The 10,993-nt window shown below is 54.0% G+C and overlaps 1 protein-coding gene across 5 annotated transcripts in view; it reads left to right on the top strand.

Annotated features, from left to right (window-relative positions):
* The first annotated feature begins 1,029 nt into the window (after nucleotides 1–1,029).
* Nucleotides 1,030–10,993, top strand: part of ACSL6 (acyl-CoA synthetase long chain family member 6) — a 58,319-nt gene continuing 48,355 nt past the window's right edge. For 3 of the 5 annotated variants that reach the window (XM_038552101.1, XM_038552103.1, XM_038552100.1), the window contains exon 1: nucleotides 1,052–1,167. In XM_038552101.1, the coding sequence (XP_038408029.1) occupies nucleotides 1,119–1,167 (49 nt within the window). In that variant the 5' untranslated portion in view covers nucleotides 1,052–1,118. Of the gene's footprint in view, nucleotides 1,168–2,507; nucleotides 2,619–10,634; nucleotides 10,732–10,993 lie in introns of all 5 variants that reach the window. The other 2 variants (XM_038552106.1, XM_038552104.1) reach the window with 2 other exon arrangements.

Below are 10,993 nucleotides of genomic sequence, written 5' to 3'. Positions count from 1 at the left end.
TGTTGGGAGGAAGTGACCTTGAAATCCCACTAGGGCCCACCAGGAGATCTACATTTATTCTACACTTATTCTTTTGGAAGAATGTACAACTGGGCTTTCTCCTTCCATCCCAGACACTGAAACAGAAAGTGTCCAACCGCTCAGCCAGCAGTGTGGCCATATGCGGTTGTGGGTGGCTGCGTAGCCATTCACTGTAGCTATGAGGGGCTTCTTAAGGCCTCGTGTGCTACAAATAGCTATGCATCTAGACCGTGATGGCCCGTGTCCTCAAGAAACACCTGTGATTCCAAGTGGCCTCATGTGGGAGGCTGTGACTACACGGAGCCTCCTGTGACCTTGGTGGCCTCAGATCCAACTTTCCCAGAAGGGGAGATCTGAGGTCTGGGGTCCCCAGGGAATGTGGGCTCTCATCCTGCTTGGTAGTCCGTTTGTTTGCCAGGGCCTCCACAGACCCTCACCACTTCTCTCCTCACTGTGCTGCGGACTTGGCACCCAGAGGCTCCCGGTGGCTGCAAACGTGGGTCCTAGGGGTGTCCGCGTCACCGAGAACCGGCCCGCAGACACGTGTGCCTCCTAGACCCGGGGCTCGCCGCGCCCCGCCCCCCGCCCCCGGCCTGCCCGGCGATCAAAGGCAGGGTCACGCGGGGCGAGGGGCGCGCAGCGGAGGGGTGGGCGCGGCGCCGCGTCCCCGCGCGTCTCGGTGCGCCCCCCTCCTGCCCGTTTCCCCAGAACGCCGGGTCCTGACGTTGGGGCGGGGGCGCCGCGGGAGGCGGGTCGGCGCGGCGCCGGCCCCTCCCCCCGGCCTCGGCGGTTCCGACGCGGCTCGCAGCGCGGGGGCCCCGGACCGGGCGGGCTGCGCGGCTGGCGCGGGGCTCGGGTGCGAGGCGCGCGCCGCGCCCTCCCCCTCCTGCCCGGACTCCGCAGCGGCGCGGGGCGGGGGGGCGCTGCGGAGCGGGCGGCGGCGGCGGCGGCGGCGGCGGGCGGGGGCTAAAAATACCCGGCGGCGGCGGCGCGGCGACTGCTGGGGCTGCGGGGGGCGGGTGCGGGCGCGGGCGCGGGCGCGGGCGCGGGTGCGGGCCGGGAGGCCGTGCGGGCCAGGCCGAGCCCCGCTGACCGACATGCTGACCTTCTTCCTCGTCTCTGGGGGATCCCTCTGGCTGTTCGCGGGTAAGTGCCCGTCCTGTCCTCGTCCCGGACTCCCATCCCCGGCGCGCCGTGGGGTCTCGGCCCGGGTGGAAAAGAGCCCCCCGGTCCCCGCAAAGCCTCCAGCCCTGGCCCCCCCGGAGGAGCAGCTCGGTGTGCGGGAATGAGGGGCCTTGCTCTCAGGACCCCACGACCACCTAGCTCCGGTTCTCGCACCCTCGCCCCTGGGAGCCAGCACCGTCCCAACAGTGATCAGACTAGGCCGAGCCCACCCGACCCCAAAGGACGGACATGGTGCATCCTTGTCCATCCATCCCCAGTATCCAGAAACGTAGGGTGTTGGTCCCGGACGATCTGCTGCGGGTCCGAGGCGTAACCAGTACTGACCTGGGGCTTCCTGTCAGGGGTCTCCTCAAGACCCCTCACTGCCCACCCTTGAGCCAGAAATTTTCACCAGGTTTCTGTAAAAAGGTGTTCACCTGACTCCTTAGCTCTGCACAGTGCTTGTGTCCCCACTGCTCCCAGCCTGCTCCCCTCCCCCTCGCGGGAGTCAGCGACTCGCCCCTGCATTCTCTTAGGGCGCTATGGGGACCCTCTCTGAATCCCCGCCCAGCACTCCTCCCTCCTCCTCCCCAGCCACACACACACACACACACACACACACACACACACACACCTGGGGTCTCACCACAGGCCCATTCATCGACCAGTTCTGCTGCCTGCACCAGCCAGTCCCCTCTGAGAGACTCGGGTTCCTCCAGGGTATAATACCACTAAAGGGTCTCCACTTCCGGCTGCCCATGTGCAGATTTAAGGCTGATAAGGTATGTGAAATGTTTCGGAACCTTAAACCGGCCTCCAAAGGGCCCTAGTCCAGAGCAAAGACTATGAATGTTAATGTTTATAATTATTTCACATTCAAACTGCAGCATCAGAGAAAGTAATAAGGGTTCTTTTTGAGCCAAAGAGGGGAAGCCGACCCTTTTGAGATCCTTACCTGAAACTTTAAATATATTATTCAAAATTCACAGCAAATAGTAGGAGTTTCGTGGTGCTTTCCCTTTCTAACTGAGGTTCAGAGGTTAATTGACTTGCCCAGTGTGACATGGGTAGTATCTGGCAGAGTGGGATCTAATGTGAGGTTTTAATTGATCAATCATTGCTAAGTGCATGGGGGTATCAGGCCTGAACCTTGAGAATTGGTGGGCCAGGTAATCACCATCACCACCACCACCACCACCACCACCACCACCACCACCACCACCCCTACCTCCAACGCCCCCCTCCCCCCACTGCCCTGAGTTGGGCCACAGGGACACTTCCCCTGAGCAGGGGAGTGAGTGAGGCCTCTCTAATCCCTTCAGCTCCCTAAGCTCCTTCTGTCTGCTGGTGTCTGAGGACAGGCTGTGCAGGGCCACTCTGGGCCTGACGTGCTCATCCAGCAGGCAAGATCTGGACTAGAGCTGGGATCACAGGTAAGAGGCAGAAGTTACCAAAATAATGATAAGGTTGATGATGGTGATAGGAACAGCCCCCATTTATTGGGTGGTGGTCTCAGGGCCTTTCCCTAGTGCCAGGACGCTTTGCTCTACCTGTAGTCAGCCCTCACCTGGCCATGGGTCCAAGGGCAGCTCTCTGGAACCCTGGAACCTTGGTCTTCTGCAGCTACAGGGAGTTAGTTGTCTGGAGACTGCAGGGCCACATGTGCCAGGCGTAATCAGCAGCCTTTGAGAAAAAGCCTCTCACAGTATTGGGTCCTTGTCTGAAATTGGGCTTTGGCAGACCCTGACTCAAAGTGGCCTTCTGTCCTGCTTCCTTGTGGAACAATTCCCAAAGTGATCATATGCCTCCCCGAATGGGATGGTACAGAGGCCTTGGAGTGGTCAGGGAAGGAGACTCTTGGTGCAGGTGGCAGCTGTTTCCATACAGGGCAAGCTTCTCAGTGCAAATAGGAAATTACTCAAAGATGCCACACTTGGTGCAAAAGTTAGAGACTGAGTAGTGATTATTTGATGGAATACCCCATACATGTATGGGGGCATTCCCAGATTGTGTGTCCACCTTGTTTGGGACTTTGCCCAGACCTCAGCCTTTCTCTGGGGAGAAAGAGAACCCTAGGCTAAGACTGACAACACATTCGGCCTGGTAATTTCCAGGGTCCCTAGGCAGCTGTCAGATAAATACCTTTGGCTCAGCTAGAAACAGGACATGGCCCTCAAGGTGATGTCACTCTTTAGTAGAGTTATGTGCTTTTCCCACCCATTCTGGCCTTAAGGAGACAAGGGCTGCCCCGCAAGGGACTGCCGGGAGAGGTTGATATGAAGGGTAGGAGGAAGCTACCTGGAGGAAGAACTGTCTGTCTGGGGGAGGTAGCCATGTGCTCTGAGCCCTAGAAGAACAAGAGCTGCATCTGTCCTATTCCCCACTGAAGAGGCCATCACTGAATCCTGGGCCAACCCAGATTCCACCTGTGTGCTGCATAGTAAGCAAAGGAACAAAGAAAATAGATCTGAGTCAGATGCTGAACCTGGCCTGGGGAAAATATGGTTGGTCTCAGTGCCATGAGCATTCAGAGGACTGTGGGAGCAATGGACTGGCACTCCTGCCTGGCCATATGGCACCGTAGGGCAAAGTAGAAAGAGGCACTGCCCTTAGTGGATGAATTTCTGAAAGGGCGTCGTTCCTTGAGGGTTGGACAGCCCCATGACCTTGGACAATATCCATTCTGCTCAACCATATACCTGACCATTGGTGTCATCTTGATAAGGTTTCTGCAGCATACAGGGATGTTTGTCAGAAGCAGATAGGCCAAACTCCAGGTAGAGAAAGTCAAGCCAGAAAAGGTGTACAGGATGAATTGTGGGGAGTGGGTCTTCAGAGTCTTGTGCTCCTGGAGCCTAGGTTGTGGGAGAAGGATGGAGTCTGGATAGCAGAGGATTCTGGAGGAAAGGGTGTTCTGCAGAGGAGCTCTCCGTTTACCTGCAGTAGCCAGGCTGCGCCAGCAGGGGGAGACTGGTAGAGCGCAGAGAGGCTGTTGATGTTTTGGATAAGATTTAGATGTGCCTGTGGTCGAGGCTGGGCTCCTGGAAGGGAAAGTAGGAGGCCCAAGCTGTGACCCTGGGGAATGGGAGCTGGCCCGGGTGGCAGAGACTGGTGTGGCAGCCATCTGGCTGTAAGTGTCTTGAGACAGGTGCAGACTTGTACAGCCTGGTTTAGTTCAGCCCTGTCAAATCTTCACCTGATTCCAGGCTCCCATTAGGGTGGAAGACTAGTGTGAGATCTGGAGCCATTTCAGGGGACCCAAGAAAGCACTTATGGTCCTGACACATTGTGGAGCTGCAGGCAGAACACCTGAGGGCATGCCTTACAAAAGAAAATTTAGATTTGTACCTAGTGCACTGCCCCATGGGAGAATTCTGACCTCAGCACCTTATCTTCTTCCCCAGCCTGTGGTAGGGTACATGGGTCCTACCAGTGACAGCACACAGACACCAGAGGGCGTCAGAACCTGGCCATTGAGCTATCTGGCTGGTTTTCTGTCCCACGTGATTATAAGGGCTCTTAGGTTGACCTTCAGAAGACTGACTTAGGCTTGGCTACAGGCCCCAATGGGACCCAGGGCTGTCCCATACACATAGCAAGCAGGATAAGTGAGCATAAGGTTCTGACTTGTTTGCAAAAAGGCAAAAATTACTGGTGTTTGTGTAGCACAAGCTGTACTTTGTAATTAGCCATGTAATTAGCCTGGTACATAGTAGGCGCTCAAATATTCATTGAATGAACTACTGTGGGAGGGGGGTTGTTTTAAGGGCGGGGGGAATCTTGTTATAAATGTACTGATTTGACTGCTGTTTCTCTGAGCACCTACCAGGCCAAGCACAATATTCTACAATTCCCTAAGCTTTCATTTAATCTTTCCCACAACACTGTGGTGCTGTTAATGATCCCCATTTAATAGATGAGTCATTGAGACTCAGGGATGTTCAGAGGGAAAGCAGCTCCTAAGAGTTATGAGCCAGACCATGCTCTCAGACTTTCAGTCCAGGGAGGGACCACCAGTATGAGCAGCCAGGGCCTGAGCCCTCCAGCAGGCTTGTCAGTGGGCACAAGCAAGGGAGTGGTCTTTTCAAATGGAGAGGGTTTAAAGAGAGGACAGGCATAAAGTGCCAAGGGCAGGGCTAGCACACAGGAAGGGTCCTCTTAATTGTTAACTTGAGCTAGGTTTTCCTTAAAGTAGCTTCAGGGTTCTGACATGCAGAAAGGGAGTAGGGAAACAAGGCATTCCAGGCAGAAGGACCAGTATAAGGAACGACTGGTTGTAGGAGTGAAGGAAATCTAGGGACACTCTGCTTGACCAGTGAGGTCACCAGGGCTGGATTCTGCAGGCCCTAGGATACCAGCCCGGGCAGCCTGGGCTTTGTTCCATCTAGTGGCTACGTCAAAGAAACAGCCCAAACTGGGCATGTGGGTGACCAAGGTGACACTACCCCTATGCTCCATATACCACATGCATTGCCTAGTGGCACCTTATCCACTGACTGCAGTTGTTGGCTTCCTATACTGTGATCTCCTAGAGGGCGGGACCAGAGTTTCTCCCGTGTGCTCCCCAGTCCAGGCCAGGCACAGTGTGTACCAGTATTTATTGCATAAATTAATGAAATGAAGAATTCTGTGAGAACAATTTATTTTAATAATGATGTGTTTTATAAGCTGTTTTCTTATAAAAAGCTAATCACAAATTGATTAGCAAATAACAGAATTTGAATGTGCTCCTACTAGATGCCAGGCTCTATGGCCAGCTGGGGGTGATGGCAATGTGGTAGATGCAGTGTGTGTGTTGGGGGGGAAGCAGATGTGAACTCCTTGCAGGCAGGACAGGTTATGCCTTCCCTGGGGAACCTTAGTGCTAAGACCCCAGAACAGAAGGAGGTACTCCAAAAGTATTTGCTGAAAGAAGAAGGAAAGCAAGAAGGAAAGAAGATGAAACCCATCACTACTGGTGATTGGTTTTGTAGAAGATATTCTATTCTGGGGGCAAGGTCCTTTTGTATCCTTAGAGCTCCGGTAGGCTGGGAGCTCTGGCCTAGCAGAGCAGGGAGCAGGTCCCAGCCTGAGTCCCCAGCTCACTGGATGGGCCGGTGTGATGACCCCATTTTCTGCCTTGGTCTGACCAGAGTCCTCACTACTCACTCATTGAGCCTCACGGGTGCCACTTTGGGCCGTTAGGGTGTCCTTCAGGATGCCCAGGCTGGTCTCCCACCATTGTTTGCCTGCTCTGGAAGCCAGTAGTGGGTGAGTCATTCCCAGAATTGGTTCCTTTTTGTGGCTTCTGATTCGTTTGAGGCTTGGGGGTTTGTGACAGGCAGAAGTAGAAAGATGGGAAGTGGGTTGGGACAAATTCTGAACCAAGCTGAGCTGTGTGTTCTGAGGGAAGTTACTATCCTAGAGCCTGTAATCTCAGAGCCTGAAGGATTTTGAATCCCAAGAAGTCCCACCTGTGCTTACTCACCTGCTCTGCCTGGAGACATCTTTCCTCTCCCGACAGCTAGTCCAGGCATTTAGCTGGGAGTGTCTGTGGAGAATCGAGAAAGCTAGCCTCTGATTTCCTATCTGCCCATTCAGGCCTGCGTTCTGAGAGAGCTATCTTCTGAGGGCTTTAGAGCAAGAAGCGAGGTCAGGATGGTGCCAGTGAGGGAATAGTCAGCATCTCCACTTTCTGACCCCGGGATAAGCAAATCCGAATGATACCCATTGGAGCCAGGAACAGACCCAGTGATAGACGGCTGTTGGAGAGAAGGGAGATGACAGGCAGGCCCAGGTGGAATGGGCAGCTCTGGGGCCAAGATCATTAACCGACCCCAGGAACCCTGCCCTGTTCCCAGCACACAGTATCTGCCTGGACCACCAGCACAGCAGGTGGATCTCAAGGAACCAAACAGGACTCAGCCCTAATACAAAGCCCTGTGTTTCCCTCCAACTTGTGGATTGTTGTTGGGGCTGAGTATCTCCAATCAGACGCCTGACCTCTGCCTTAGCCTTGGCTATAGACCACTGTAGGCTGTGACTGCAGATCCTGTCAAGTAGGTAGAAGGGTCACTGGGAGGGACAGTGAGGTCAATCAGAGATTGGATGGCAAGGCGACACAGCAAGGACAGTCAGAGGTCAGGGAAGGTAGTTGGAGGTGGGGCGGCAGGGTGGAATACGGGCCTCCCAGGGAGATTAGATAGGGAGGTTAGCTGGCCAGAGGCTGGATATTGAGGCTCCAGAGGCCAGTGAGAGGAAGGCAGTTACCAACATGGAGAGGAGGGCCTCACTGAGACCCATCTTAGCCTGCAGTGACCCCTGAACTTTGGAAGGAGCCATGCTTCTGGCACCTCTGCTATGGTCCCTAGAAGTGGGACTGTCTGAAGCCACTAACCCCAGGACCCTGCTTAGTGTCTGGCAAACTTCAGTGTTAATGGTGATAGTAACTTCCAGCAGATGATTTGGATGTGGCTCTCTAGGGGACACTCTCAGCTCACCCATACTTAGCACCCCTCCCTCCCTGCCTGCAGGCTCTCTCCACAAGCCTTGCTGTACCTGGAGTGGTAGAAAGAAAGGGAGGACAGAGCTTCTGGCCAGCGAGCTGGTGGGAGGTGGGGGTATGTATGTCCCTGATCTCCTTACCACAGGTCTGATATCAGGAGAGGCTGTGACCCGGGAAGCACCCTTTCCATCTGTACTGAAGTGTCCTTTTGCCTCCCCTTCCTCCTCCTCCTCCTCTGCATCCTGTTCCTCCCAGAAGGAACTCCATTAAACACTCTCAGACATGCCTGGCTTCTTGGCTTCATGGGTGCACCGTGTAGCCCCAGTCTATAGAAGGGAGACCTGTGGTGGGACCAGCAGTGGATGCTCATCCAAGATGGGCATTTTCTTTGGGCTGAGAAGCTGACTGGGCCTGTTTCCCTTGGATAGCAGGGAATCTGCAGAGCATCCTCTAGACCTCCGATTGGTTCTGAATCAGTTCCTGAACTGGTTTTGTTCTAGCTTTCTCCTCAGGCTAAACCATCATGTGTGTGTTTGAGATCTCCCAGTGTCACTATCTCCAGTTAATGGGAGTCTGAGTAGCATCCATACTTCATAGGGTACAAGATCTGTGCTGTAGATAAAAGACAACTTTTGGTGATGTTCAGGTGTCAGAAAAGCAGCATTTCCGGTCTCTGGAAGTCTGAACAAAATTGAAGTCTGGTCTTGTCGTGGGGCCTGCTTTGAGGATGGAATCCAAACCCTGGAGTGTCCCAGAAGCTTGTGATTTCGCACACTGGGTCTGGGTTACCAGGAACCCCACCCACAGCTTGAGGGCGCTTTTAGCAGCAGCAGCAGCAGCAGCACCAGCACCCTGCAAGCCAGGCTGAGGATGCTCGTGGTCTCCGTTCTTACAAGCCCTCTCTGTGTGCTGCAAGGTCTTTTGTTTACCATCACATTTTTCTTCCTTTTTCTTTCTCCATATTTAACCACCATCAACACCATGAGAATTACCAGCGGTGTTCCCTCATATTTAAAAGATGGTGACCTCAGACCCAGCCATTTCTATTTTGGCAACGGGCAGAAAACCAGCAGAGCCTCAGAATCACTGAGTTGATCACTATCAACCAGTTCCACTTCTTGATACCACCCACCCTGACCTGACATACTGTTCTCCTGGGGGCCACAGAGGCCTCTGGCTCCTTCTGGAAAGGTGGTGGGTTCAGGAAGAATCCAAGTGATGGGTGCTCTCGGTGGGTCAGTGTGAACAACGTCCAACAGCCTTGCCAGGCCAGCCAGGACCTCGTTTTGCTTGAGTCTGAAAGAGATTTTTGTTTTCTGGTGAGAACAGCCCCAGTCTGGCGCCGGAGCCAGCAGCAGGAATACAAACCCTTTCATGTGACAGCCCCAGAGTGGAAAGATACAGCACCAGGCCCTCCCCTGCACTCCTCGGGAGGCGGGTATTTGCATATTCCCCATTCATCCTGGCCTTGAAAAGGAGGCCTGAGTTCTCAATGCTCCCTGCCCAGCTGAGGGCTGGGCTGCTTGAGCCTGGCATTAACCCTGTGGACACCATAGCCCCTCATGGGCCAGAGAACAGGACTTGGCAGGTGCAGGGCAGCAAGAGACAGCTGCTGTGTGGCCCTGGCCTCCAGAGGGATGATTCGGGAGGTGGCAGGGTCCCACTGACAAGCATGGCCTTCTGCTGAACTGAGTGAAACTCAGATTTGTTTCTTTTTGTGGCATTCAGAAAAGGAACATTGTCAGAGTACAAGGAAGCCAGGAAATTAAGCTGTTTATCAAATTTTCCAGAAAATTTACCTCTAACCAAAGGCCAAACTTTCTTCTCTGCTCATTGTCTATCCTGTGGGGGGGAAGAAAACAAAAACAAAAACAAAAAAACATAAAAAAAAACAAACAGTGGCACTTAGAATGGTTGGGAGGGAGACTTGTGGGCTCCTGGCTGTAGCCCCAGTCCCTTGGTTAGGGATCTAGAGGCACAGCTTGCCCAGGGCACTTTTGCTTCTTAAAACCCCAGGTGCTAGGAGCTGGTGGGTTCTTGTAGCCTATGGCTGTGACCCCGAAGGCACGAGGCCTATACACAGTCCCATGACAGTCTTTTCTCTTCAGCAGCCACGTGCTGTCCCTCCAGCCTCAGCTCACTGTCCCTTTCCTCAATGCAGCCAGACTCCTGCCTCTTTCCTAAGAGCCTCAACATCTTACAAGTTCTTCCTACGGCTTACCAACCCACTTCCATCACTGTGTCCCCTTCTCAGAACACTCCTTCCCATCCGATTCTGCTTCCCTCCTTGCTCCGCATCCCTGTCTCAGGATGCATCTTGGGTTCTGTCTTTTGTGTGTTTGTTTTTCTTGGGCAAGGTGTCCTCGGATGCTCCAGAGTGAACAGGCAGGCAAGCAAAACCCTCTCTTTTTCCCCCTACCTCCATGACCACAACCATATCTTAGCAGGACCCACATCTGGTGCAGCAGCCGCCGCAGTGAGCTCTAAGACCCTGGTCCTGCCAGGAGTGGCCTGTAGGCCCTTGGGCTTGAGCCTGTAAGTTTTGCTGTGTGTTCTCAGTTGGGGCTGGTGACGGAAACAAATCACTGGTTCTGAGGCCAGGACACTGACAGTCCTAAAACGTACTGGCTGGGAGGGGAAAGGATCAAGTTGCAGCCACAGGATTTGGCTCCCTGCACAGTGGGGCCTGGCCAGGGGTGTCCCTCTGTTCTTGTGGCACTGGTGACCCTCACCAGCATCCCCAAGTCCTCCTGCTGTCCTCGGACTTGGTGAAAGGAAGGACAGTGAGCCTCATCCTCACCATCACCCTGGCTGTTGCATTCTGTAAATATTGCCAAAGGGAGTGCTGCCTCTGATGCACCTCTTTGCTCTGAAATTTTAGTTGGGCCTGATTTGTGGTGAGGACAACATTTATCTCCAAGCTTATGAAAGACACTGTGTTTCTGTTTGCTCCTCTGTCCTCAAGGTTACTTGTATTTTTAAAGTTCCTGAAAGTGTCCTTTGAGCCTGGCTTCCCAGTGTTATCAGGAGTGTGGGCCCATGTTCCCTGACTGGGGCTTTGGGTGAGTAGGGTTCTTTAGAGGTGCTGGTGTGGTAGGGGGGTAAGCAGGGAGGTATCAGAGGGCAGTGAGGCTGCTTCCTGGATGAAACGAATTACTAAAGGGAGGCATGTGCAGGGTGAGTCCAGGCTAGTTGGTACAGGTGGCCCTGTACAGGGTTCAGGCACAGCCAACCGTAGGTGGGCTTTTCCACATTGAAGAGGCTTAATTGAACCCTCAGAGTGATCATCAGGCTTCTTGGGGAAGCTCGGCAGGTGAGTCGCTG

Source organism: Canis lupus, chromosome 11 (genome assembly GCF_011100685.1).
Source record: "Canis lupus familiaris isolate Mischka breed German Shepherd chromosome 11, alternate assembly UU_Cfam_GSD_1.0, whole genome shotgun sequence".
NCBI lineage: Eukaryota > Metazoa > Chordata > Mammalia > Carnivora > Canidae > Canis > Canis lupus.
This window is presented reverse-complemented; position numbering and strand designations above follow the sequence as displayed.